General features: G+C 38.0%; 2 protein-coding genes across 6 annotated transcripts in view; one reads left to right on the forward strand and one right to left on the reverse strand.

Annotated features, from left to right (window-relative positions):
- CCDC175 (coiled-coil domain containing 175) overlaps positions 1 to 1,281 on the forward strand; it is a 57,184-nt gene extending 55,903 nt beyond the window's left edge. Inside the window, exons 19-20 of the mRNA XM_081829758.1 lie at positions 414 to 560; positions 1,087 to 1,281. Of these exons, the coding sequence (XP_081685884.1) occupies positions 414 to 505 (92 nt within the window). The 3' untranslated portion in view covers positions 506 to 560; positions 1,087 to 1,281. The remainder of the gene's footprint in view (positions 1 to 413; positions 561 to 1,086) is intronic.
- Positions 1 to 27,296, reverse strand: JKAMP (JNK1/MAPK8 associated membrane protein). Of its 5 annotated transcripts, XM_081830442.1 has the most exons (9): positions 27,186 to 27,296; positions 24,684 to 24,775; positions 23,985 to 24,139; positions 18,987 to 19,070; positions 16,414 to 16,620; positions 14,105 to 14,286; positions 10,085 to 10,161; positions 1,533 to 1,791; positions 1 to 180 (listed from the first exon to the last, which is right to left on the reverse strand). In XM_081830442.1, the coding sequence occupies exons 1-8, from the start codon at positions 27,187 to 27,189 to the stop codon at positions 1,573 to 1,575; spliced, it is 1,020 nt and encodes a 339-aa protein (XP_081686568.1). In that variant the 5' UTR covers positions 27,190 to 27,296; the 3' UTR covers positions 1 to 180; positions 1,533 to 1,572. The 5 variants fall into 5 exon arrangements, with proteins under 5 accessions (XP_081686568.1, XP_081686567.1, XP_081686569.1 ...); XM_081830441.1 differs by lacking the exon at positions 1 to 180 and having other exon boundaries at positions 1,044 to 1,791; XM_081830443.1 differs by lacking the exon at positions 1 to 180 and having other exon boundaries at positions 1,044 to 1,791; positions 24,684 to 24,757; positions 27,186 to 27,295.
- Positions 27,297 to 27,398: the final 102 nt, after the last annotated feature.

Raw genomic sequence — 27,398 nt, forward strand, 5'->3', positions numbered from 1 at the left:
TTTTAATGATCACGATTTAACAGATCATTCAGTAACACTGGCAACCATAGTTGCTATGAATTGTTCTGGTCTTGTTCTTAAAGCAAATGCAGATACATATTTAGGTATTCCTGAAACTGTTTGCATTTGAAGAATTATAATTACTTGCATGATTTTTCCTCTTGCATATGCATTTTTCTGCTAGAATAGGAGATCAGAGAAGATAACTGTTAAAATGGCTCCAAATGTAGAGGGACAGATATGGTCCCGGTAATCAGATACATGGCTCCCTACGCTTCCCTTCCCCATACCAAGTCCCAGATTATACAACTGTCCAATTGAGGATTCTTTGGGAAATTTAGAATTTTAATGTAACTGATAACAACCCAAACTTGTGTGACATACACAGAATTTTCACATTTTTACTCCTACAGAAAAGAAGAAACACATTCCTATCAAAAAAGTCCATCCCCCGGGGTTTGAATGTACTATGAAAAACATTAACAAAGAAAAACTAACAAAATAACTTCAAGGCTACACCTGCTGTGAATTTAAAAGGCAAAAACAAAACTACAAAACAAGTGAGTGCACTTTCATATTTTGCAATGGTCCATGGATGTCTTAAGTTGATTAACAAACCTGCATAATCCCCACTAAACAGAATCGGTAAATAACCTTCTAAACAATACAGATGGATAAAATGGTCAGACTATTAGGTTAAGTGCCTAAAACTTTATTTTGCTCCCATATGAATCTCTCAAAGGCTTCCGGGCATAAAAATCGCAGTGCACACCTATCAATAACTAACCACAGGAAAACTATATATTGTATATATTCTGTATTTAGTTTAAGAAGGCATCAGTTGTAAGATGCATCCTAATTCAGAGATGTCACAATGTGAAAAAAGTTTCAGGATCAATAAAATATGGCACTGTGTATATATCCTTCAAAAATGAGACCAAAGAGGAATTTATTCATTTGGGAAAGAACTACTCCTCTTACTACTTAATAGTCTGAAGTATTTCAACAATTAGTATGACAAAATACAATTAAATGTCAACATCTGAGATTTTTTGTAGTTAAGCATTTTATTGTTTTTCTTAACAGAAACAATCAGATGTCTTCAACCAAACTACTTATAAACAGAAAACCCGTTATATAAATTATACTCTTTTTATCAAAATACTGTATTGGTAAAAATAAATAACAACATACTTCATTTCCATGTTTGCTATCAGACCCACAAGGTATGTTTGTCCTTATAATTCATTATACTTGAAAAACAAACTGAAATACAACAGACATGCACAATTAGGCCAATGCTAAGGATTTCAGATTATACTTGTCAAAGTATAGAGAAACACGATTTTGCTTTAAAGAATAACTAAATTGTTGCTGGAGGCGAGTGCTTCCTAACATGCTTATAGTGTCACAGAGTGCTAAAGTATACAGTGTATTATACTACGTAACACACTACTACAGCAGTTTGTATTTTCCAAGTCTAACCATAAAGTCTGTTAAGTCAAAAACAGAAAAACAAAACCCAATCTTACCTCCATGTACAACAGAAGAGTATTAATGCATTTTACACATTCAGTGTCCATTGGCTCCTTCGGAGAGTATCCGTGAAGGCTCGGTAAATTTTGCCGTGAACAAGTAAAAAAGAGCTGGTGTGGGTACCAAAGCCAAAAGGGGTAAATCCTGCTCGAGTTTATCCACTCTGGAAATGGATATTATTCCATAGGCATGAAGTAACCAGTGGCTGAAGAGAACAATAAGTCTTTTCTTTCTCACCAGAAGATCATAGCAGTTCTATATAATTTTATAAAAGAAAACAAATTATTGGGCTGAATAAGCTAGATAATTTATTACATCATAATTTAAAATGCATTATTTGTTGGGAAGATGCAGAACAGGAAGATCCTGAGCTCTCCTCATCCCATGGATTCACTGAGATAACACACATCAGTGCAACTAACTCTGAAAATGACCCAAAGACTGGCAGCAGCAGACCTTCCACAGTTAATTATAGAGAGGAGGCCACATCGAAAAGGGTAAGAAGGGTGGGGACATGGTTAAGAACTCAGCCCTGAGAGAGACTAACCAGAAGAAACCACATGATCAGACCCCACACCAGCAACCCTAGGCACAGGGGTCCAGCACTGGGAGCATGAGTTCCCCAGCGGGCCTTAAGAGTTTTTTACAATCAGGGGCACTTAGCTCCAGGAGAGCCAGAAGATAACAGAGAAACTGAGTACTCCCAGCCATTAAAGAGCCAGCATAACAGGTAAGTGATGAATCACTAAATTCTACTCCTGAAACCAATATTACACTATAGGTTAACTAACTAGAATTTAAATAAAAATTTGAAGAAAACAAAAAAGAGCCAGCCGAGACACAGCACAGAAGCAGCAGTTTGAAGAGCACCAGGGGTATATGTGAAGGAGATTTACTAATCTCAGAATGTGCACGGTAGGGATCTTTAGGAAACTTCTCCAAGAACAAAAGAACTAGCACATATCCCAACCTTGACCCAGACACTTGCAGGAACCAGCAGCACACTCTCCACCTAGCTTTGCTAGCACCACACCCAACCCGTGTTCTCTTGCAGATTCACTCAGCAGGTACCTTCCAAAGTAGCTCCTGCCCCCACACACTCTGCAAGCAACCTCGGGAGAGATGGCACCACTCCAAAGTGGCTCCTGCCCTGGGGAGAGGGGAAGACAATCACATACGCCAGTGTGCCCAAAATCCCAAGAGCCAAACCTTATAACCGAAAATGCAGAGGAAATTGCCATGGTCGCTGCAACAGACTGGGGACAAGCATCTGGTGTGACTGTCAGCCCCACCAACCAGCAAAAACCTCTCAAGGGACAGGGAAGGGAGAGCAGTGCCCTGGAGAGTGATGTAACTGCAGCCCCAACAGACGGAAGGGGGGCAGGCATCAGGTCTGACTGCCAATCCTGCCCAGCTACAGGCCCTCGGTGGCCCCAGACTGACAGCTGAACAGCACAGCGACCAAACCCTGCCTGGTGTGCCCTGAGCAGGTGAAGGAGGCCATTGCAACTGACTGGACTGAAGGCAAACACAGCTCAGCCCCAACAGCAGGGCCCATGTACCCCACAGAGGAGACACCCCTGAAGCACCTGGTTCTGGTGAACAGGGGGCACTGCACCACAGGACCTCTTCTTCATAAGGCCACTACTTTCAAAATCAGGAGCTGTAGCTGACTTTTCTAATTCAAAGAAAAAGACAAAAGGAGGAGACTGAGGAATAAGTCCCAAATGAAAGAGTGCTAAGCAACATGTCTGATAACTCAAATAATGATCATAATTGAACGGAGTATCTCAGTGAGACCTTCAATAAAGAGATAAAAAATATAAAACAGAACCACTTGGAGATGAAGAACTAATAACTGAAATGGAAATTACACTAGAGGGAATCAATAGAGGAAGGAGAAGAACAGATCAGTGATCTGGAAGACTGGTGTAATGGAAAGCAGCCAAGCTGAACAGCAAACAGAAAAAAATGTAATAAAAAATGAGACTAGGTTAAGGGAACTCAGTGACACCATCAAGCATAATAATATTCACATAATAGGGATCCCAGAAGAAGAGAGAAAAGGGACAGAAAATTTATTTGAAGCAATAAAAGCTGAAACTTCCCTAATCTGGGGAAGAAAACAGACATCCAGATGCAGGCAGCACAGACAGCACCTAACAAAACCCAAGACACATAATAATTAAAATGGCAAAAGTAGTGATAGAGATTTTACAAGCAGCAAGAGAAAAGAAAGCAATTACACATAAAGGAAACCCCGTAAGCCTATCAGGTGATTTTTCAGCAAAAACTCTGCAGGCCTGAAGGGAGTGGCACAATATATTCAAAATGCCTAAAGAAAAAAAACCTGTTACCAAGAATACTCTATCCAGCAAGGCTGTTACGCAGAATTGAAGGAGAGAGAGTTTCCCCAACCACTAAACCAGTCTTACAAGAAATGTTAAAGGGAATTCTTTTGAGTGGAAAAAAACCCATAATGAGTAAGGAAACTATGAAAGGAAAAAATGTCACAGGTAAATGCAAACATGTAATTAAAGATTAACCACATATAAAACCAGTATGGAGAGTAAAATGCAAAAACAGTAAAATCAAATATATCTATAAAAATCAGTCAAGGGACTCACAAAAGGAAGTAGAGTAGGACATCATATACATAAAACATGGCGGGGGTGGGGGGTAAAAATTTAGCGCTTTTAGAATGGGTTCAAACTAAAGTGACCCACAACTTAGTAAGACTACTATACACATGAGAAGTTATATATGAATGTAATGGTAACCACAAATCAAAAACCTATATAATACATATACAAATAGAAAGGAATCCAAGCATAACACTAAAGGCATCAAACCACAGGAGAAAGAGAAAGAAGAGGAGCAGAGAACTACAAAAATAACAGTAAAACAAGTAACAATGGCAATTAGTATATACCTATCAATAATCTGAGTATAAATGGACTAAATGCTACAATCAAAAGACATAGGGTGCTGAATGGATAAAAAAACAACCCATCTAAGTGCTGCCTTTAACAGACTTCAGACCTAAACACATGCAAGATTGAAAGTGAAGGGAACGAAAAACACATCATGCAAATAGAAGTTAGAAGAAAGCTGGGTTAGCAATATTTATATTGGACAAAAAAGACTTTAAAACAAGGACCGTACCAAGAGACAAAAAGGATACTGGATACTACATAATTATAAAGGGAACAATCCAACAAGAGGATAGAACAATTATAAATATGCACCCAAAAAAGGAGCACCTAATACATAAAGCAACTATTAACAGACAGGAAGAAACTGACAGTAATACAGTAATTGTTGGGCACTTCAATACTCCACTTACATCAATGGATACATTATCCAGACAAATCAACAAGGAAACAATGGCTCTGAATGACACATCAGACCAGATGGACCTAAAAGATATATTCAAACATTCCATCCAAAAACAGTGAATTACACATTCTTTTCAAAGCGTGCATGGGATCTTTTCCATAATGGATCACATGTTAGGCCCCAAAACAAGTCTCAATAAACTTAAAAAGGTCAAAATCATATCATGCATCTTTCCAACCACAAAGGTATGAAACTAGAAATGACAATAAAAAGTCTAGAAAGAACACAAATACATGGAGGCTAAACAACATGTTACTAAATGATTAATAGGTCAACCAAGACACTAAAGAGGAAATCAAAAATACATGAGACAAATGAAAATTACGATGGTTCAAAATCTTTGGGATGTAGCAAACACTGTTCTAAGAGGGAAGATTATAGCAATAGAGGCCTACCTCAAGAAATAAGCAACATCTCAAACAATGTAACCTTACCCCTAAAGGAGCTAGAAAAAGAACAAAGCCCAAAGCCAGTAGAAGGAAGAAAATAATAAAGATTAGAGCAGACATAAATGAAATAGAGATTTAAAAAAAAAAAAAATTGAACAGATCAGTTAAACCAGGAGCTGGCTCTTTGAAGATCAACAAAACTGATAAACCTTTAGCCAGACTCAGCAAGAAAAAAAGGTCTCAAAACTAGAAAAGGAGGAGAAATAACCGACACCACAGAAATACAAAGGATGTTAAGAGAATATTATGAAAAATTACATGCCAATAAATTGGACAACTTTAAAGAAATGGATACATTCCTAGAAGCATATAACCTCTCAAAAGTGAACCAGGAAGAAATAAAAAACTTGAACAGATCAATTACTATCAATGGAATGGATTCCGTAATCAAAACACTCCCAACAAAATAAAGTCCAAGACCAGATGGCATCACAGGTGAATTCTACCAAACATTTAAAGAAGAATTAAAACCCATTCTTCTCAAACTACTTCAAAAAATAAGAGAAGGAAAGCTTCCAAATATAGTCTATGAGGCCAGCATTACCCTGATAACAAAACCAGATAAAGACACCACAAAAAGGGGAAACTACAGGCCAATATCTCTTATGAACATAGATGCAAAAATCCTCAACAAAATATTGGTAAACCAAATGGAACAATAAAGAAATTATTCTCCACAATCAAGTGGGTTTTATTCCAGGTGGCAAGGGTGGTTCAATATTTGCGAATCAATCAACATGATACATCACATTAATGAGAGGATAAAAACCATAGCATCATCTAAACAGATGCAGAAAAGGCATCTGACAAGGCACAACATCCGTTTGTGATAAAAACCTCTCAACCAAGTTCGTCTAGAGGGAAGGTACCTCAACATAGTAAAGGCCGTATATGAAAATCCCACAGCTAACATCTTACTAAATGGTGAAAAACCAAGGGCTTTTCCTCCAAGATCAGGAACAGGACAAGGAGATCCACTCTTACCACTTTAATTCAACAGTACTAGAAGTTCTAGCCACAGAAACAAAAAAAGAAATAAAAGACATTCAAATTGGTAAGGAAGAAGTAAAACTTCCACTATTTGCAGACGACATGATACTATATACAGAAAACCCTAAAGACGCCACCAAAAAACTACTAGAACTGATAAATGAATTCAATGAAGTTGCAGATACAAAATTAATGAGCAGAAATCTGTTGAATTTCTATACACTAATAACGAAGTAGCGGAATGAGAAATTAAACAATCCTATTTACATTGTACAAAAATAATAAAACATCTAGGAATAAACTTAACCAAGGAAGCAAAAAACCTGTACTCTGAAAATTATAAAACACTGATGAAAGAAACTGAAGGTGACACAAACAAATGGAAATTCCATGCTCACGAATTGGAAGACCCAAGTGTTAAAATGTTTATACCACCCAAAGAAATCTACATAATGCAATTCCCATCAAAATAGCAACATTTTTTTACAGAACTAGAATAATCGTAAAATTTGTTTGAAACCACAAAAAATCCTAAATAGCCAAAGCAATCTTGAGAAAGAAAAACAGCTGGAGTTATGACAATCCCAGATTTCAAGATACACTACAAAGCCGTAGTAATCAAAGCAGTAAGCTACTGGCAAAGAAAGAGACACACAGATCAGTGGAACAGAATAGAAAACCCTGAGATAAACCCATGCATATATGGTAAATTAATCTAGGACAAAGGAGGCAAGAGTATATACAATGGGGAAAAGACAGTCTCTTCAATAAATAGTGCTGTGAAAACTGCACACCTACATGCAAAGGAATGAAACTGGACCACTTTCTTACCCCATACACAAAAATAAACTCAAAATGGATTAAAGGCCTAAATGTGAGACGTGAAACTGTAAAGTTCCTAGAACGAAATAGGCAGTGATTTGACATTGGCTACATAGGTCTCCTCAGGCAAGGGAAACAGAAGCAAAAGCAAAGTATTGGGACTACACCAAAATAAAAAGCTATTACACAGTAAAGGAAACCATCAACAAAACAAAAAGGCAACCTAATGAAGGGGAGAAGATATTTGCAAGTGATATATCTGATAAGGGATTAATATGGGTATGGATATATATATATATTAATATATATGGGCATATATATTAATATGGATGTGGATACATATATCTCCTATAACTTCTACAACTGAACACCCAAGAAACAATCTGATTAAAAAAATGGGCAGAGGACTTGGACAGTTTTCCCAAAAAAGACATACAGATGGCCAACATCACTAATCAGGGAAATGCAAATCAAAGCTACAATGAGATATCACCTTACACTTGTCAGAGTAGCTAAAATTAAGAACACAAGAAACACACGTTGGTGAAGATGTGGAGAAAAAGGACCCTCGTGCACTGGGAATGCCAACTGGCACAGCCACTGTGGAAAACAGTATGGAGGCTCCTCAAAAAACTAAAAATAGAATTACCAAATTCCGCTACTGGGTATTTACCCAAAGAAAATGAAAACACTAATCTGAAAAGATATGTGCACTCCCACGTTTATTACAGCATTATTTACATAGCCAAGATATGGAAGCAACCCAAGTGTCCATGGATAGATGAATGGATAAAGGTGTGGTACATATAAACAATGGGATATTACTTAGCCATAAAAAAGGATGAGATCTTGCCATTTGCAACAACATGGATAGACCTAGAGGGTATAATGCTATGTGAAGTCAGTCAGTCAGAGAAAGACATTATGATTTCACTCATATGTGATTTCACTCATATGTGGGATTTAAGAAACAAAGGATAAAAAGGACAAAAACAAAAGAAAAAAGACTCAAACACAGAGAACGAACTGGTGGTTACCAGGGGGAAGTGGGTGAAAAAAGGGGATTAAGAGTACACATGTCGTGATGAGCACTGAGTAATACATCGAACTGTTGAATGATTATATTGTACACAAACTAATATAACACTGTATGTTAATACTTCCAATAAAAATAAATGTACTGTTTCCACACAATAACCTCAGAATCACACAATGTTTGACCTAAAAAGGACTCAAGAAATTACTCAGTCTAGCCACTACACTTTACAGATGAGGAAACCGAGGCTCCCGACAGCCATAATAAACATTCAGGGGCAGCACCAAAACAGGAGCCCATGTCTCTCAATTCTAGTCCACATCACCATTCAACCCTGGAAACACTATGGTTTCTTCTGAGAGATATGAACTAGAAGGGAACTCCACATGATGTGCCTTCTTCCTGCCCTGATCCACTGTAGCTGAGTCTTATAGGCAGGAAGTAGGAGGTATATACACCCAACTTCCTCAATCTCTAGTATTCTTGGAAGTCTGCTGCCTGGATAATTAGAGGGAGCAGAAATGACATGTGAACAGTCTGATTTCCTTTAATCTTTAAACAGCTCTCTAATATGTAGAAATTGGAGGGAACAAGTTATTATAAAAGTAATATCTAAAAGTGCTAATAAACACACTAAAATATAATCTTCAGTAGGTTACCAACCTTCTCTTATTAAATGACTCATCAACTCACCTAGAACTAGATTTTCTTATCCTGATTCAGGTCCCTATTTCTGATTCATTATAGAGTGCTAACTGAAGTACATGAACATTTTATAAAGGAGAGATTCCTGAAGCAGAGAGATAAGTTTCAAGCTAATTTAACTATCCATAGTATAGATAATAAATAAAAATTCAAAAACTTCATTTTATTGAAATATCCAATCATTTCCTCCCTCAAGTCTTTCCTTAGAGTGGATAAAAGTGACAAAATGAATTTGCTTATCTTCTTTAAACACGCTGTATTGTTGATTAAAGATTACAAAGGAGAAATGGAGATAGTATACAAATGAAAAGATCTGAATCACCATATAAATATTGTCTAGTTCCTCTACTATTATTCTACCTGAAAGTCAGTCCCTCTCATTCTTTCACTAATGTAACTTAACTTTCTCTGGGTTGAACTTTTTTATGAAAGAATTATGAGACAGCACGTATCTTATCAACAGTAGTATGCACCTGAAGACTGTGCCGAGGCACTAGATTAGCAAGCAACACTTTTATTCCTTTTAAGTTAAAGGAATAACTCAAAGAGTTCTAACAGTGGCCTTTCACTAAAATACTAAAAAGAGGCACAAAATGGAGAGCTCAAAATAGGAACAGTATCAAAACTAATGTGACTATGACATTATTTCCAAATCACCAAAACATTAGAGTGCAAAAGTAGAAACATCCATAATCAAGAAAATAAAATTGGGAACAAAGTATAGAAGAGTACAAAATGTATATAATTACTGATGACTGTCAGTGTTGCCATTGTAAAATAAAGTGTAAAATTAGTTCTATATACAATTAAGCATTTCACGTTTCCTTCAAAATAGTATTAATAACTTTCAACATTTCAATAATAAACATTTTCTATGTGGGTAAATTATGTGAAATGATTGTTTTTTCTCCAACATGCTGGATAGTTGAGCCTACTACTGCATAATTTCCCAAGCAAATACAGTCCAATATACAACCTTTCATAAACTTAAGCTAAAAGCTACTGAGTGCCATCAATTAGCCAACCAATTAGCCATTACTAAATCAATCAGTTGTACCATATCATATCATATGTACTATTCTCCTATTCAGTTATTAAAATCTATTAAAAAGAAAAACCTTTAACAAAGGAAAAAAAGATTTCCTACCTCTATTTCAGAAGCTGACATGTACACAGCCAGGGTAACCAAAGATAATACTAATATAATGTATGGGAAGGCATAATCTGAAAAACAAACATTGGTATAATAATGAAAATTAAATTTCCTGAATAAACCATCAAAAAAATTCAAACAGTATAATTCTCCCCATAGGTGAAAACTTTCTCAACCAGTCCTATGAGAGACTTAAGTCCTAATGCCCTAAGGCAGGGGTCAGCAAGCTTTCTGTAAAGGGCCAGATAGTAAATATTTTTGGCTTTGCGGGCCATACACTCACTGTCTCAATCACTCAAGTCCCCATTGTAATGGAATACAGCCAGACAATACATAAATGAATGGGTGTGGCTATGTCCCAATAAAACTTTAGGGATAATAAAATCCAAATTTCACATAATTTTCACATGTTAAGAATTACTACTCTTCTTTTTTTTTTATTGTTTAAAAATGTAAAACTATCCTTGGCCCAGCTTTGAAGATCCTACCTTAAGGCATCCATTGAATGTAAAGAATTAACTTCTGTCTGCATCTAGAATACTAGTATGCACCAAACTTGGGAGGATTGAGAAAGTAATTACTCAATTTTGTTTTGTGGTCCAGATGGAGGACATTGGTTAGAAAAGCTATACAGCTTTAATTACTCTTTAGAAAAGTTCATGTATCAATAAACCTCAAAGGACAAATGGATCATTCAGTGTTATGTCAAAATTCTAGATATTTCTACTTCAAAGTTTTCCTTATAAAATACTATCTTTCTCTTAAAATGTTTTCAATTTTTTTTTTAAAGATTCATTTATTTATTTGACACAGAGAGAGAGAGAGAGATCACAAGTAGGCAGACAGGCAGGCAGAGGGAGAGGGAGCAGCAGACTCCCCGCTGAGCAGGGAGCCCCATGCAGGGCCCAATCCCAGGACGCTGGGATCATGACCTGAGCCGAAAGCAGACGCTTAACCCACTGAGCCACCCAGGTGCCCCAAAAGGTTTTCAATTTATAGCACACTAAAACAAATGAACAAATTGAGAATAAAATCTTGAATTATTTTTCATATAATTATTTGAAAACAACTTCAATTTATGAAACCACTAATCATTCTACATTGCAGTGGAACCCATCTGGAACAATTTCAAATATTAATTCAGAAAGCAGAAGCCAGAAACTCTGACTTATCTATACGGGCCCAATTCCAACTTACTAAATAACTGAATGCCTTATTTGACATTTAGAACATTTTACTTCATAGACAGCTATTAGGTCCTCAGCCAACCATTCAAAAAAAAAAATCCCATTTAATTTATAAACAATGTTGCTAATGATACAAATTTAAGACTGAGTAGTAAAAAGCCATCTAAGTTAAAAAAAAAAAAAAAAAGGGGGAAAGGAAGTTTCTAACAAGGCCCAAACTTGTGGGTAGTACACGGTGGTCTTGGGCTCAGGCATGGTTCTTACTCTAGAGTGTAAAACAGTTTGAGATTTTGAGGAACTAGGCCTTGGGGTAAGGCCTGAGAATCTGCATTTTAGCTCCCCTAGTGGTTCGAATGCAGATCACACTTAAAAACTGGCTTCAATAATTCCAAGCAGGTAAAATTTGTCACCAACCTCTTCCTAATAACTCCAGTGTCTGTCTCCCTAGACCCAGGTAGCTTAAGCTACCCGAAGCCGCTTGCTGCTCTACTTGCTCAGATACTTACAGTTCCTTGTTATGTACAGAATGTTTGTGTCCCCCAAAATTCTCCTGCTGAAATCCTAACTCGCAATGTGATGGTATTTGGAGGTGGGGCCTTTGGGAGGTGATCAGGACATGAGGGTAGAGCCCTCGTGAATGAAATTGGTGCCCTTACATAAGAGAGCCCCCCCCAACTTCTGCCACATGAGGACACAGTGGGCTCTTATCCAGACACATCTGCTGGTGCCCTGCTCTTGGACTTCCCATTTTCCAGGACTGTGAGAAAAAAATTTCTGTTGTTTGCAAGCCACCTCGTCTATGGTCCTGTTATAGCAGTCTGAAGTGACTAAGACACCCCTACAAACCAAAATTATGTGTTTTTTTTTCCAATATAAAATTACAAGTTGGTATGATATCCTCTGTGACTAATCTCAGCAGGCTGCATAAATTTATATTTAGTGCAAATGAACACTAACTCCTTGATCCTCACAACGAATGTGTTTTGAGCAGAGGCTTGTTGACAAAGCCTGATCTGATGTTCAGTGTGGGAAAAAGGATTTTTCAATACAGGCAGCTCCAGTATATGAAGCAACGGGATCTGGCAGTCTCCCTGGGCTAATGTCCCAAACCCTGGCCCACTTTCCACAGCTTTTTCCCCTCGAGAGGTTCTACACAAGAGCACCACCTGCAGTCTAGGACACAGGGTGCGGGCTGACAATTCCTAATCTTTCCAGCCTAGACAGCTCTCCTAAGCGCCAGACTAGTATAAATAATTACCTGTACTTTTGTGAATATTCCATGAACAGCTAAAACTGGATTCACTTCTCATCAACCTCTTTTATTTGCTTCTTCTAATATCTGCTTCTGTGGCTCTATTCACCAGTTACTAAGTCAGAAAGCTACTCTATCATATTTTCGTCCTATTCCCTCACCCCTATGTTTAATCAGTTACCTAGTTTAGTTAACTCTATCTTCAAAATACTCTCCATTCTCAGTGTTTCTCTGCTTTCGGCCAGACAGTCAGACTTGGCTAGCAGCAATAACCTCTTAACTGATTCCCCAGGTCCTCTTCCCCCACCAATCCATCTTCCACACTGCTATCAAGTTCTCTCTCCAAAATGCAAACCTAGGCATGTCACTCTTCTGCCTAAAATCCTTAAAGAGTAGGTCTCTATTCCCTAGAGCAAGAATAGCAACCTCAAACACCTACAGAGGCCAGCCAGGCAGGTAAATAATGGAAGTGGGCCAAATCCAAGAAAACAGGGAATGGTAGGAGCTAGAAGGAACTACACATTTTCAAATATTATGCAGGCCAACTGCAACAATACATCTATAAACTAGAATATGAGGGATAACAGACCTCTGACTAGTCTCCAATTTCCTCTTCCCTTGGCTCACCTTCCCAGCGCCATCCTCCTCCAGAACCAAATTCATTACCACACTACATAATGATGCCAATCTTTCCTAGTTCCTTTAGGCCAGAAGCCTTGCCCTCTGTACCCCGGTAGGCTTCACATAAAAGATGGCATCTAACATCCCTGCAATATTCAATGTCACATATTCAAGTAAGTACTATACTACATTCTCTCAGCTACTTATAGCTTTCCTACTAGTATGTCAGTCCTTTAACAACTTTTTCTTAATCATCTTTTGAGTCAAAATTCAGTCTAAATAGTTGCTGAATAAATGAATGGCTATATTAAAATAAAGAATATACTGAGGATTCTTTTACTGTACCTAAAAAGCTTTAATAAAGGAACTCAAAAACTGAAGACATAACTTAATGATAATATATGTTAGTATATATTATCAACAGTAATTTCTAGGGCGCCTGGGTGGCTTAGTCGTTGAGCGTCTGCCTTCGGCTCGGGTCGTGGTCCCAGGGTCCTGGGATCGAGTCCCGCATCAGGCTCCCTGCTCGGCGGGAGGCCTGCTTCTCCTTCTCCCACTCCCCCGGCTTGTGTTCCTGCTCTTGCTGTCTCTGTCAAATAAATAAAATCTTAAAAAACCCCAAAAAAACAGTAATTTCTATTTATTATATGCAAAAACAAGTTCGTTTTTTAATTTATACTCAGGTTTCTAAAATATTCCTACTTAGATTAAAAGCTTCAGATTCAAAGTATTCTTTATATAGAAATCAGCTTTGATTAGTTTGAGAATATCTATTCCATTCCAAGAAGCCCATTTTTAATTTTTTTTATAAGAATGATTATGTTTTAGCAAAAATATATATTTTCAAGGATTAAAAAAACGATTTTAAAGAAAAAGATCCAAAATTATACTTAGAGAAAATACTGTTTATCACACATAAAAATATATTTCATTGGCTTGACCCATCAAACTTACATAAAAGGCCTCCGCCAACTGCCTGAAGCACAGTTAAAATTGGAAAGAAGTAAAGTGCAGCATAAATACTTTTAAATCGATCAGACTTTCCTAACCCACAGGCAATCTTCTTTACCAGAAGGGGTCGGAGCAGCATCATCAATACCAAGCAGAATGCATAATAGATAAATACAATGGTGTATCTGTAAAATAAAACAAGGAATTGTAACACTGAAAATATGTTTCAAAATACCTATTACTGATCAATTTAAAATAAAAAATGCTAAAGAAGATTTAAAAAGTATATTAAGTCAACCTATTAACTCATAAGGTTTTAGTAATGTAAATATTTTTATAGTAAGTTTCTAATAATAGAAATTTGCATGCTTTTCCATGTCTCATCTAATCAAGTTCCCCTCAAAACTACAATTATCAGTAAAGTGTCTTGGTATTTTTCAATTTGTAAGGAACTAGGCTATATATACCAATGGAGAAAATAGCCTGCATTAGTCAATGTTAATAGTGTTCCAAAGGCTTCTGATAATTTTGTGCCATTACTTTTTGTTGACTCACAAAAGAAAAAAATTTCTATAACTTTTGGTAGTCCTGCAGCTTTAAGTTTTTTTTTTTTTTTTTTTTTTAGTAATCTCTATGCCCAACCTGGGGCTTGAACTCAAAACCCCGAGATCAAGAGTCACATGCTCCTCCGACCGAGCCAGCCAGGTGCCCCGGGTAGTCCTGTTGCTTTTTGAAAAGTTTAGCCCCAGTCTGGCCATATAGTTACACTTAAATAGCTATGTAAAATAAATAATAGGTATAAACCCAATGTTGATACCATAAAATTTTTTCATAATTTTCAAAAACCACTGTTCTGTAGGATTAATAAAACAAGGCAGACAGGCCATGGCCCAGTGACTACTGCTAAAGCTGCTGAGAAAAAAAATATCTACTTAATTCAAAGATGGTGAACATATCCTGATCAATGAAGTTTTGTGAAGAGGCTGTTATGGCCGCAGAATGAGGGCCAAGAGCACCTATTTGCCGTCTCTGTTCTAATCTTAGTATTTGTTGACTCTCCTACTATATGCTTTATGGATAGTATAAAAAACACCTATATATGTGCACCAGCAGTAAATGAATATGATTTTGTTTTAAATAAGATAGTTATATATGATATCTGATTCCCTTTTTAAGCTCTCTAAATAGGACCAGGTTAAGTTCTGCAGTCCCCTGGATAGTATCTGAGAAGAGAATAATCGAAGCTGAGAGCTTTAGCCCTATGACACCAACCAAGAATGCATTATGGGTCTTTTATATACAGTCTTGTATGTAAATTTTATGTATATATAGAGACAGACGGCATATATACAAGAAATAAATAATTTACAGGGCTTAATGGTAGACAGAAAGAAGTTCCTATCTCTGTATCTGAAATTTTGGTTTTTTTTAAATTACCTTTTTACATTTGTGCAAGTGTTTTTCACACTTAGTACTCTTAAGAACCTGCATAAAAAGGGTTATTTTCTTGAGCATATTATGTAATGGTAACTTGCTATAACTATGAGAATGTAAATACCAGACTCTTCTATTACACCTTTACCAAGGAAAACACATCAAAATGAACACAAGGAGAAATTCTAAAAATGAAGTAGTCTGGGATAGTATTATACAGAGTCTTATGAATTTGGTATTTTTAAAACAAAACATTCTCATGGAAATTATAAACATTTGTTTTGGAAAAAAACAAAAACAAAAAAAACATTAACCCAAGCACTCTAATTACAATGCCAGCTACTATTTTATTAAGTGTTTCCTGTATGTAAGGCACTGCACATGGTATCTGATATGTGCAGACTTATTTAATCCTCACAATCACCTTATAAGGTACCACTATTCCCATTTTTAGTAACAGGAAAGCGGAGGTTATGAGAGGCTCTTAACATGGTCACATTAACACAGGAGCTCAGGATTCAAACTCATGCCTGTTTTTACCTCTCAAGCCCATACTCTTTCCTCTATGTCAGATACTGCTTCTCTGTTGCATATCATAAAGATTTTCCTTATAACTCCCTTTTGAAGAAACAGATATTGCTTCTTTTAGAAATGCTTATACACACTTCAACACCAATACAAAAATACTTTCACTTGTATTATACTAAAATGTATTTCTACTCCCTTCTATTAGACTATGTATCCTTCAAGAGAAGAAAATCATTTCTCTGTATCTCCCCCAGTGCCTGGAAGCCATTTTTCAATACTCAATCTGTTGAAACAAATAAAATCTATAATTACCATTTTTTAAATGATCTTCAGTCTATATAAATACTTACAGCGGGTAAACAGCTTCGTGAGTACAATGCACTGTGGTAACATAATCGGGACTTGGGTTGTAAAGCATTGTGTACCAATCAGAAAGCATCAGTACTCGACATGAACGGATATAGAGAACACCAACCGGATCACTCACAAGTAAGGTGACGATAGCTGCCATACTGCATTCGAATAATGCCGTGATGTGCTGGAAAAGTGCACTGGAACTAGGAAAACAAAAGAAGCACAATTACCAGAAAATTTTCAGTATTTCAACGGCTTTTAAGAAAACCTGTATGTTTCAAAATATGGATTCTAAAAGGAAATTTTAACTGATAAATCCTGAAACTAAAATATCTAAATAGGTAAGAAAAGTCAAACATGAAAACCACTTGAGAAGAGTTTAACCTTCTGGACTAAAAAGGGATACGCATCCCAGATAACACTGTGCCAGGATTATCTAAAATGTATAGAAGAGCAGAAATTCAGGGCTTCCTTTATCTTTAGTGACTTGCTAAACTGTTAAGAATGTCTTAGTTATCCTATGCATCATTTTAAATTATCTTAAATATAAAAAGCACATAAAAGCTTATATATATTAGTTATGAAGTATAACAATATAGTAAACATTATAAGCTCATCATCTAACTCAGTAACTAGAACATTAACAATCTATATTTACCTCTGTTCCTTCCTCATTCCCACTCCTGGCTCTCCCCAAAGAGGTAACCATTATACTAAGTTGTCTTTATCACTTTTTCTGAAGTTTTTATTCCAATTAGATTATGTTTCAAAACCACTCTGTCTAGTTTTGCTTATTTTTTTTTTAAAGATTTATTTATTTGAAAGAGAGGGAGAGCACACATGCACATGTGAGCAGGGTGGCAAAGAGAATCTCAAGCAGACTTCCTACTAAGCATGGAGCCTGACACTGGGTTCAATCTCACGACCCTGAGATCATGACCTGAGCTGAAATCAAGAATTGGACACTTAACCAACTGAGCCACCCAGGTGCCCCAAGTTATGCTAATTTTTAAGCACTATAAAGTGATACTCATCTTGAGATTTTTTTCCCATTCAAAATTACATTTCTAAGATTCATCCATGGCATTGCTTATAGCTGAAGTTCACTCATTTTCACTGCTGTATAATATTCTACTGTGTGCCCATTCCATTGTTTATCCATTTGTTTTTTTAGTTAAGTATGTTGCCAATGTCTTCCTCTCAGTTTATAGGCTGAATTTTCACTTTCTTGTGATATCTATGAACAGATGTTCTAAATTTTAATATAATTTATCAATTTTTAAATTTCTGGTTAGCATTTTAATGTTCCAAGGAATCCTTATTCTGAGAAAAATATTAACCTATGTTTTCTTCTAAAAGTTTTAAGGTTTTGCTTTTCACATTTAAATCTTTCACTCACCTAGAATGGATTAGGTAGGTGTGACTAGATTTTCCCACTAGGGTATCCCAACTGTCCCAGCATCAGCACTGAGTAGCTTACTGTCCCTCCTACCCCCCACCCCGCCCAAATTGCCACACCACTTCTGCCATCCAAGTTTCATAGATAACTGGTCTGTTGTTAGGTTCTGTATTTTGTTCCTGGGTCCATTTTTATCCCTGAGACAAAAGAATATGACAATAATTCTTGATATTACATACATTCTTCTACTTCTTCAGTGGTCTTGGGCCTTTGCACTTCCATATAGATTTTAGAATTCGCTTGTCAGGTTCCACAATATGAATCCAATGTAGCTTAGCTACCTTGGTCTTAGCTATCTCACAATACCATGGTACTATATATGAAATATAGGGAGATAACTGATCCTGTATATTTATCTTCCAGCCAGCCTCTTTAGGAAACTCTCTTATTATTTCTATTATCTAGTCTACAGATGCCTTTGAGCTTTCTTTCTGAACAATGTTTCAGTTATCTAACACTGCATAGCAAACCACCCCAAAACTTAGTGGCCTGAAACCACCACCACTGATTATTTCTCACTAGTCTGCGGTTTGACTGGGCTCACCTGATCAGCCCTATCTGTTCCATGTGATACCAATCTGGGATGCAGTCATCTAGGGAGGCCTGCCTGGGCTGCCGTGTTCAAAATGACTAACCCGTGAGGCTGGAGTAGATGTTAGCTGTCGGCACAAAGGGAGCCGCTGGCCAGAGCACCATGTGGTCTCTTATTTTTGGTGTTCTGCAGTTTAATTTTAATGTGAACAGGTGAGAATTTCTTCTTATTTATTCTGCTTGGAATGTGTTTTGCTTCCCCAGGAGCAATTCTGCAAATCTGTTTTTCACTATGTCTGTAGAACCCGAAGCTAATATATCTTTAATTATTGGCTCTCCTTCCTTTTCTCTACTTTTTCTGAAGACTCTGATTAGAAACTATGCACAAAGAGTTAATAAAACTTTTCCTCCGTACATGAGATTCTGACTTTCAGTTAACTCTAGCTTAGTTCCTCTGGAAGCCTGATAAGTGTAAAATGTCGAACTTTATTGCCAGGTAACATTGCTTAGGATACAAACAACCCCTTGATTGGTAAACTGTATCTGGATTGGGGAGAACTATAAATAAGCAATAAATACCTGATGGGGACACCATGGTCCGGCTTTCTTGAGTTCAGCGATTCTTGTAATTGGCATGTCCCTTGCAGGACTCTGGAAGCTATCCTTACAGAGAGGTTACAGAAAGAATGGCTCCTTTAGGGCATAAGACCTTAAGCCTGGACTCCCACACCCACTCAGTATGGATTTTACCTTCCTGCAGCTGAACTCAACTGCTTCAAAAGCTGACGCTGCCCTGCAGGCAAGCTGTGCTCTTCCAGGCAGACTGGTGCTCGGTATGACCTACGGTAGTCTCTGAAGTCTGAATGTCTAATTGAACCTAGGTGCATTCCCAGCAGGAATCATAGACACACATTACAGCTTCTCATTCTATGCTCCGTTGCTCTTAATATATTTCATATTTTCTATCTCCCTTTCTCTCAGCATTGCATTATTTCTTCAGATACATGTAATTCCTAATTCACTAATTCTGTCTTCAACTGTTTAATTTGCTGATTGATCTACCATTTTTTAAATTTCATTTCTAGAAGTTCCTTTTGTTTTTTAAACCAATCCGTTCATTCCCAATAATCTCTTGTTGACTCTTGGAGGTCTTTAGGACTGCATCCCTTATTTCTTTAAGCACTACAAAGGTAGCAGTTTTATACTGTGTAGCTGAAAGTCCCTTATCTGCAGTCCTTTGGAAGTATAACTACAGTGTTGGTTATGTCTACCCACTCACAGTCATCGTGTTGATTTTATTTGGTTCTCATGGAGTATGAGGTCGTTAATAGATATTAATGAGTAAGATTTTTATGGGCCTAAACTGAGAATGGGGGAAGCTTTCCAGCAAAGAGGATCTGCTGCTTTTGTCGGCAGCCATGCCCACCACCACCTTGGGCTTCAGCCTCTTGAGAGTCTAGGCTTCGCACTGGCTGCCTCCATTCAGCACCTGCTGCTGTCAGCAGTTAACCACAGGCAGTGCTCCCACTCCTACTGTCTGCTCTGTCACTCTGGCCCCACCTTAGGGTGGGCTTGTCTGTTTTCTAAAAATGAATTCTTGGAGATCTCCCCTGCCTCCAGTGAGACCAGCAAGGTCTTAAATAGTATGTCTTTTCCAAACTTCAGTTATTTCTTGCAGGAGGGTCACTTGGAGCTCCTGCTTAGCTCATATTGTTGGAAAAACTCCTGCATGATTTTACACAGATGGAAACGGTGAATACGTGAACATTTACAATTTCATATAATTTAATATTTTGCTTCCTTATAGAATTCATATTTTTAGAAACAACATCCCAACCTCATCATTTCTTGCTATTACTTTAGTAACCTTATTCATCTCTTCTCATCATGCCCCCTTTCAATCTGTCTGCAGCCAACCACATGATCTTTACAAAACAAAACTGGATTCTAAAACTCCCCTTCGTAGAGTCCCGTCTTGTGTTTCAGGAAAAATACTCCTTACTTGCATTATTTTCCACACCTCCTGGCCATGCTACATTTCTTTTCTCCTCACGCCTCCACACATGTGGGCATGCTTCTCTCACCTATCTGGCAAGCTGTGTATCCGTCAAGATCAGCTCTGGAGTTATCCCCAGGTCTTATGAATCTTTCCTAAGACTCTTGTAGTCCCAAATCTCTTTATAACCCTGTCTCATTTAGTCCCTATTTCTCACAGGACCCTCAGCTCTCATTTCTTGATTACACTGTGCGCTTTTTGCCTCTATACTTTTGCACATCTTTTTCCTGCTGATAGACTTTTTCTTCAATTCCTATCAAAATCTATTCACTTTTCAAAGTCCAGCTTAAAGTCAGTTTTTTCTTCTGTGACAGTGCCCTATTCTAAGAAGGCAAAATTAACTTCTTTCTTCTTCATGCCAGCCTATTACAGAACCTCACAAATACTGTGATGGCTTTTCTATCTCATCCACTGTACTGGGAGCATCCACGTTTCAGTCATCTCTGAATCTTGCAACCCAGTACAGCATCTGGCACATTGCAAACATCCCTAGTGATTGCTGAGTACGTTCTAAAAGTTATAAATTATATAAAAAAAAAAATCACATAAGAAGCACAGCTTCTGACCATAATGCATAAAAATATGTAATTCTGCTTATCTTTGCCCTGACCTTAAAGAAAAACAAATTTAATACTAAACTCTGGGGAAAGCAAGAGTACCAGAAAGGAAAGTTTTTTTTTTTTTAAGATTTTATTTATTTATTTGACACAGAGAGAGCGAGCACAAGCAGGGGGAATGGCAGGCAGAGGCTGAGGGAGAAGCAGGCTCCCCGCTGAGCAGGGAGCCTGATGTGGGACTCGATCCCAGGACCCCGGAATCATGACCTGAGCCGAAGGTAGTCGCTTAGCCAACCAAGCCACCCAGGCGCCCAGAAAGGAAAGTTTTGATGAGAGTCTGGCCCATGCATTCTCAATAGGTGACTTCACTCCTAAGAGGGCAAGAATTGGTTCTTGGGGATAAAATAATCTTACATTTGTTATATATAGCACATAGATGCATACACAACATAAACAAATAAGCAGTATATTTATGACATTAAAATTTCATGGGGGGGAAGGTGGAATTTGAAAAAAGTATCTAAAAAGGCTCCTTATTTAAGGAAGTGACAATGAATAAAAGGTTGAGAAACACTGGTCTAGCCTCAGACAGCTAGGCCTCTACTTCCTTGATTATAAGGGCAACATCTCAGGAAAATTCAAGAGATAGCTCTTGTGTTCTTTGCTGCCAATTTCCTAGGCAAAGCACACCTAAGTTATGCAAACTCCTTCTTTTTAAACCCACCTGCTTTCCTGCCTGAGAACTACTCACTCCTCTGCTCTACCCTCAAACCAAACCCCACCCTCTGCTCCAAGACTGTCCCTCAAAACATATCTGATGTTTTAATTCAAATACATTTGGGGAGGTACATCTCTATACCCCCATCTTTCCCTGCTTATGGCTGAGAAGTTCCAACCAACTAGCTGAGCAATTACTCCACTTTAGCTTTCAGTTTATCACGTCTCCTTTCTTGCCCTCATCTCTCATCATTCTATAACAGAAATTAAAAGATGAGAGCTACTTTTTAAAAAACCTTTTTACAGATCCATCTGAAAAAGAACAAAGGCTTTTCCAATATAAATAATCAGCCTGGATTTATTAGGTGGACAGAAAACTACTAATTCTATTTCCATCAGCCCATCCTTTCCATTCCCATTCACACTACTGGAACCTGGCCATCCCTGCTTGGAAACAGTCTTCTAATATGCCGCACCTCTCACCTACCCTCTATAGAGGTTACCTTCCTAAAATTACACAACCAGTGATGCTACTTCTTTAAGCCAAAACCTTCACCAATAAATCATGCACTCAGCAAATACTAAATGAGCATCTGTTGCGTGCTGGCTGCCGTGCTGGTCTCTGGAGAGTCCATGGAGAGCAGAGATGGCCACTGCCCTCACAGACTTCTAGTCGGGAGATCAGAGCAAACTAACCTAACTATAGATTGTGCTGAGTGCTAACTACAAACCCAAAACAATAAAATGAAGAATGTTATTAAAAAAGAAAAATAAAGGGGGCAGACCTACTTTAAACTGGGTCAGGGAAGGCCTCTACAACAACTGAAATCTGAAGGAAAAGGACAGCTAGGTAAAAAGTTGCAGTCAGAGGGACAAGAGAGCATCTGAGGCAGAGAAGAGCTGGCAAAAGGGAAAGGACCTAAGGCTGGAAAGATGCTGAGAAGTTAGAGGAACTAAAAGCCAGTAGGGCTGAAATGTACTAATGTGGCTCCGCATTCCCAGTATAAACTTCACATCCTCATCAAGAACCTTCACATTCCAGGGGCATCTGGGTGGCTCAGTCGGTTAGGAGATTGACTTGTATTCAGCTCAAGTCATGATCTCAGGGTCCTGAGATGGAGCCCCACATCAAGCTCTACGCTCAGTACGGAGTCTGCTTGTCCCTCTCCCTCTGCTCCTCCCCCTGCTTGCATGATTGCGCTCTCTTTCTCACAAACAAACCAACCTTCACATTTTGGCCTCAACCTACTTTTCCCACTCTCCTGTTTATTACCTTTCTTTGATGTGCAATCCACACTCTGACCACCCCAGACTACTTCCAGTCCCACCTAAAACACAGCACACATTTTATACCTCCATGCCACTGTTCATGCTGTTTCCTCTGCCTAAAATGTTTTTTTGAAGTCTTTCAGATCACATCAGGCACAATTTATCTCTTCTATTCTTTGTGATTCTAGGGCATTTTGCTCATAGTGCTTTTTTTAAAGATTTTTTATTTGAGAAAGAGAGAGAGAGCAAGTGTGAGCGAGTGCAAGCTGGGGGAGGGGAGGAGGGAGAGAGAGAATCTCAAACACACTCCACTGAGCACGGAGCCTACACGGGGCTGGATCCCATGACCCTGAGATCATGACCTGAGCCCAAACCAAGAGTCGGACGCCTAACCCACTGAGCCACCAGGCACCCCTCATAACACTTTTATACACTTGTTTATATACTTTTAAAACTGATTTATAATTAGTTGTATACACATTTGTCTTCTCTACAAGATTACAAGTATAAACCACATCAGTTATTTCTGTACCTCCTCCCCTGATCTTCTAAACATAAAACACAGGGCTCAATAAATGCTTGTTGGCTTAATGTTCTAGTATCAGTTTTCATAATTAGGTTGCAGCTATATCATTTTAACTACATTATACTAGGTTACTAGTATTAAATCAAATCATGAAGTATTTGTTCTACAGCAATACAGTTTGTAATCATAACCAATTCTTTGTAGAAAACCCATAAAGACTGTAATTGAGAAATGAAAAAAAATTCCTTCAAGATCATTTAGAGTAAAACAAAAGATATTTCCCTTTATATTACTGAGGCATACCCTATCCTTAAGTTTTCTTGCCACAGTCAAAGTCATCAGAATATAAAGCAAAAACAGGTTCACTACAAGTATAATTATTTAATAAGGTCTTCTAAATGACCATTATTCCAACATCAGTCCATCCAGATACATTCATAGAAAGTGCTAACCTCTTTTTTCCCGAGTACCATTCGATGAAGAACCAATGTAAAACAAGAGGAAGCATAGCCATAAATCCAAGATACAGCCAATCATAAAGTTCTGGAGACTCTGTGCATGGCTGACAGTATTTCTGTGCATTTGTTCTCTGTCCTCTTGGACACACCTACAATATAAAAACAATATTTTATGTAGATATTTTTTAGAACATTAATATCCCAAAGTCATTCTATAAAGACATCCCATTTCAGTTTAAACATGTACACATGTGCATCTTTTAGAAATAAAAAAGTGCGTATGTAAAATAAATCTACATTGTTATTTGGTGTATCTGTAAACACTTTTAATAGATTCCTTTTGCTAAGTTACAAATAGTTGACTAACATTAAATGATAAACTTAGTTAATAACGCTATATAAAAATAATTACAGAGAAAAGTTCTGAGTTTTAATGTTCTTACTGCCCAAGTCACTGCACTACAGCATTAATAATTAGAAATTATAAAATTATAAAATGATTTAAAAAAAACTGTGACTGTCAAGAAAAATATATTATAGACAATACAACACAGATAAGAATTTTATTAATGCCTCATATTTTTATAAATTAATGAGTATACTGAAGAAAAAAGATATTCTACATGTGAAAATATTTCAAAAGCAAAAAGATTTTAGCAATGAAATAGCATACACATGTTAATTAAGACTTACCCCGCATTCTCCATATATTTCAGTTGAGCCATTTTTAAATAATAGGGTCTTCCCACAGTAAAGTCCAAGGCATGCTGGTTGAATATCGACAGCTTTTTAAAAACAAATGCCAGTAAAGTAACATCTTTTGTGATTATAAAAAATAATGTAATAAGCAGTTGAAGCACTTGGCAGAAATATCTCAACACAGTTGTTAAAAATGATACGTATTAGACAAAAGTCTCGATGCACTTATTTTTAAACTTAAATTTCCCCTTTTACACTGTGCCACTGCAGAAAGTTATACCGAAATCTTGTTGTTAATTCTATTCTTTATGGTTAAGACCCATCAACCAGCAAAGTGGGATCTATCCCCAGAATTCAAAGCTTAACCTGGTATGTCTCCAATGGCTCCAGCAGCTAGTCCCCCTTGATTAGATGGTCTAGACTTTTGCATTTCCATTTTTTAATTAGAAAACTAATAGAGGATCACCACCCCTATTTTGCCCAGTCAGAACATTAAGTGTGCACACATACAACACAGAGACACACACACAAAATACCACCTTCGTTCATAATAGAACACATTTTAATACCAGAAGAGCAATAATTTCAAAATAAAGGACAGGCCTTTAAAGTAAATAAATTCACCTTTAGAAAAAGATTACTACATTGTCCTAACTTTGTCATTTTTGTTGAGGACAGGGGAAAATTTCATCAAGGCTGTCACTGGGCCTCTGACCTATATTTGGGAACTACCTTAGAATCAACCCCCTGCTCTCAAAGCTTGGGCAAAATAAAAAGCAGCTTTCTTCACAAAAAAACCTCAGTGCCTGCAGATTGTCTCTGACCTCATCAAGAAGTTATTAAAGGAGGTTGTTGTTTTTTTCATCAGAGACATCTGATTTTCCATCGTTCATTGATTCACTTATTCAATAAACGTGCATTAAGTATCAGATTCCCTGGCTAGGAAGTTCTAAAGATCCACAGAGCAACATAACAAGAGTCCCTGCCCTCAAAGAACCTAAATCCAAAACAACTGTGGTCAAATGTGAATTAATTTGGAAAATTATGCATTTTATGACTATTGTAGGGGTCAAGGGACAGGCTCCCAAAATGTACCATTTTGGCATATTATTTGAAATAAAAGTTACTTAAGAAACAACAGGGGCAAGGACACTGAGACCTCCTCCGTCCCCCTGAAAGCAGTAAAAAGATATCCTTATTACCAGCGATAATGACTTTAAAGTCAAAAAAGCTGCAAAAATAAACCTTGTTACTTTTTTGCTAATCTTAGCCCAAACCTTAGCCCAAACACCTGTTTTCCTTTTCCCATAAATTCCTCACAAATTTATTGCCTCTGTCGATAATGTATAAAGAACTGCCTGCATTGGTCATTTCTTTAAGTCTTAGTTTCATAATTGGGCCTCCATGCACACATAATAAAACTTGGTTGTTGTTTTTTTCTGTTAATCTGTCTCATGTGAACTTAATTTTTAGTCCAGCTGGAAGACCCTAAAAGTAGAGAATTTTTCCTTCCTTTCACTATTCTTGAATAATTTCCCTAATTCTTCATGAATTCACAATAGAGACTGCTTGGTCCACAATGTCCTTTCTCCTTTCAAATTCAAGTAGACTTTTGATTTCTTTCTCCTTGTGCTGCTGAGAAACAATACAAAGAGCACTGACTAAAATGTTTCAAGTTAATATTTTCACTTTTACCAAATTTCTGAATTTTTAAAATCCATGGGTTTCTTTACCTTATTTGGCATATACTTTTTAATCAATTGTAATCAGTATGTCCTAAACTACTAACAGACAAAAATGAACTGTTTCAGAGTTTTTGAGAAGACAGAAGTGAAAGAATTGGAGGCTTCTTCTACATGGTTTTTGCATCTAGTAGGTGTTTAATAAATACATCTGAATGTAAATAACCTAAAGTTCTCAAAACCCAAGGCCTGAAAATCACCAAAGTGAAAGCAACAGCTCATCACCGACCAAACAAAACCAAGGCTCCCCGTGTCCGTTCAATTTCCCCTCCCATTTCCCTTTACTGGAGGGTGGCTAAAATTTTAAGACTTTTTTTTGCAACGGTCTTGCCCTTTGTGAAGGGCCCTATAAACAACGTCTGATGCAGAAGCCAGCGACTTCAGCAATTAGTTTCCGCCCCCTTTCCCGTTTGTTGGCACTTACTGACTCCCGCTGTTTAAATTTTGAAGTCTACCCTCACGAATGCTAAACAAAGGGACTGAAGTGACCTCTTGAACACAACCAAGGCCTCGCCTTTTGCCCTGGCACACACAGCCCGCCTCCCCTCTACGACGTGTCTCCTCCGCAGCCCGAGGGCGCCGAGACCACCCCGACCCCGGGAGGAGATGAGGGCCCGCCCGAGACAGTGCGAGCCAGGGGTAAGGATGCGCCGCTAACCGGAGGCCGCCCCCCGGAGCACAGCCCAAAGCCGCCAGCGTGGGGAAGAAGCAGGGACTAAGACAAACGGCTTCCGCGACCTCGGCGACCACTCACCCATTGGCCGCTTGCAGGTTTCCCGGAAGAAGCTCCGGGATCAGCCGCCGGCAGCGCCCGGACATCCGGGCCACATCCGCCTCGGCGGCTCCGCCTCCTGGTAACCCGGGCGACCACCCGAAGCCCCGCCCCCTCGCCCTTCCTGGTCTCTTCTCGGAGGCCCCGCCCCGGAGGCGGCCTCAAGTGCTGAAGCTCTCCCGCGGAGTAGGCGGG

Source organism: Leptonychotes weddellii, chromosome 9, assembly GCF_054177405.1.
Source record: "Leptonychotes weddellii isolate Sample4059 chromosome 9, ASM5417740v2, whole genome shotgun sequence".
Lineage (NCBI taxonomy): Eukaryota > Metazoa > Chordata > Mammalia > Carnivora > Phocidae > Leptonychotes > Leptonychotes weddellii.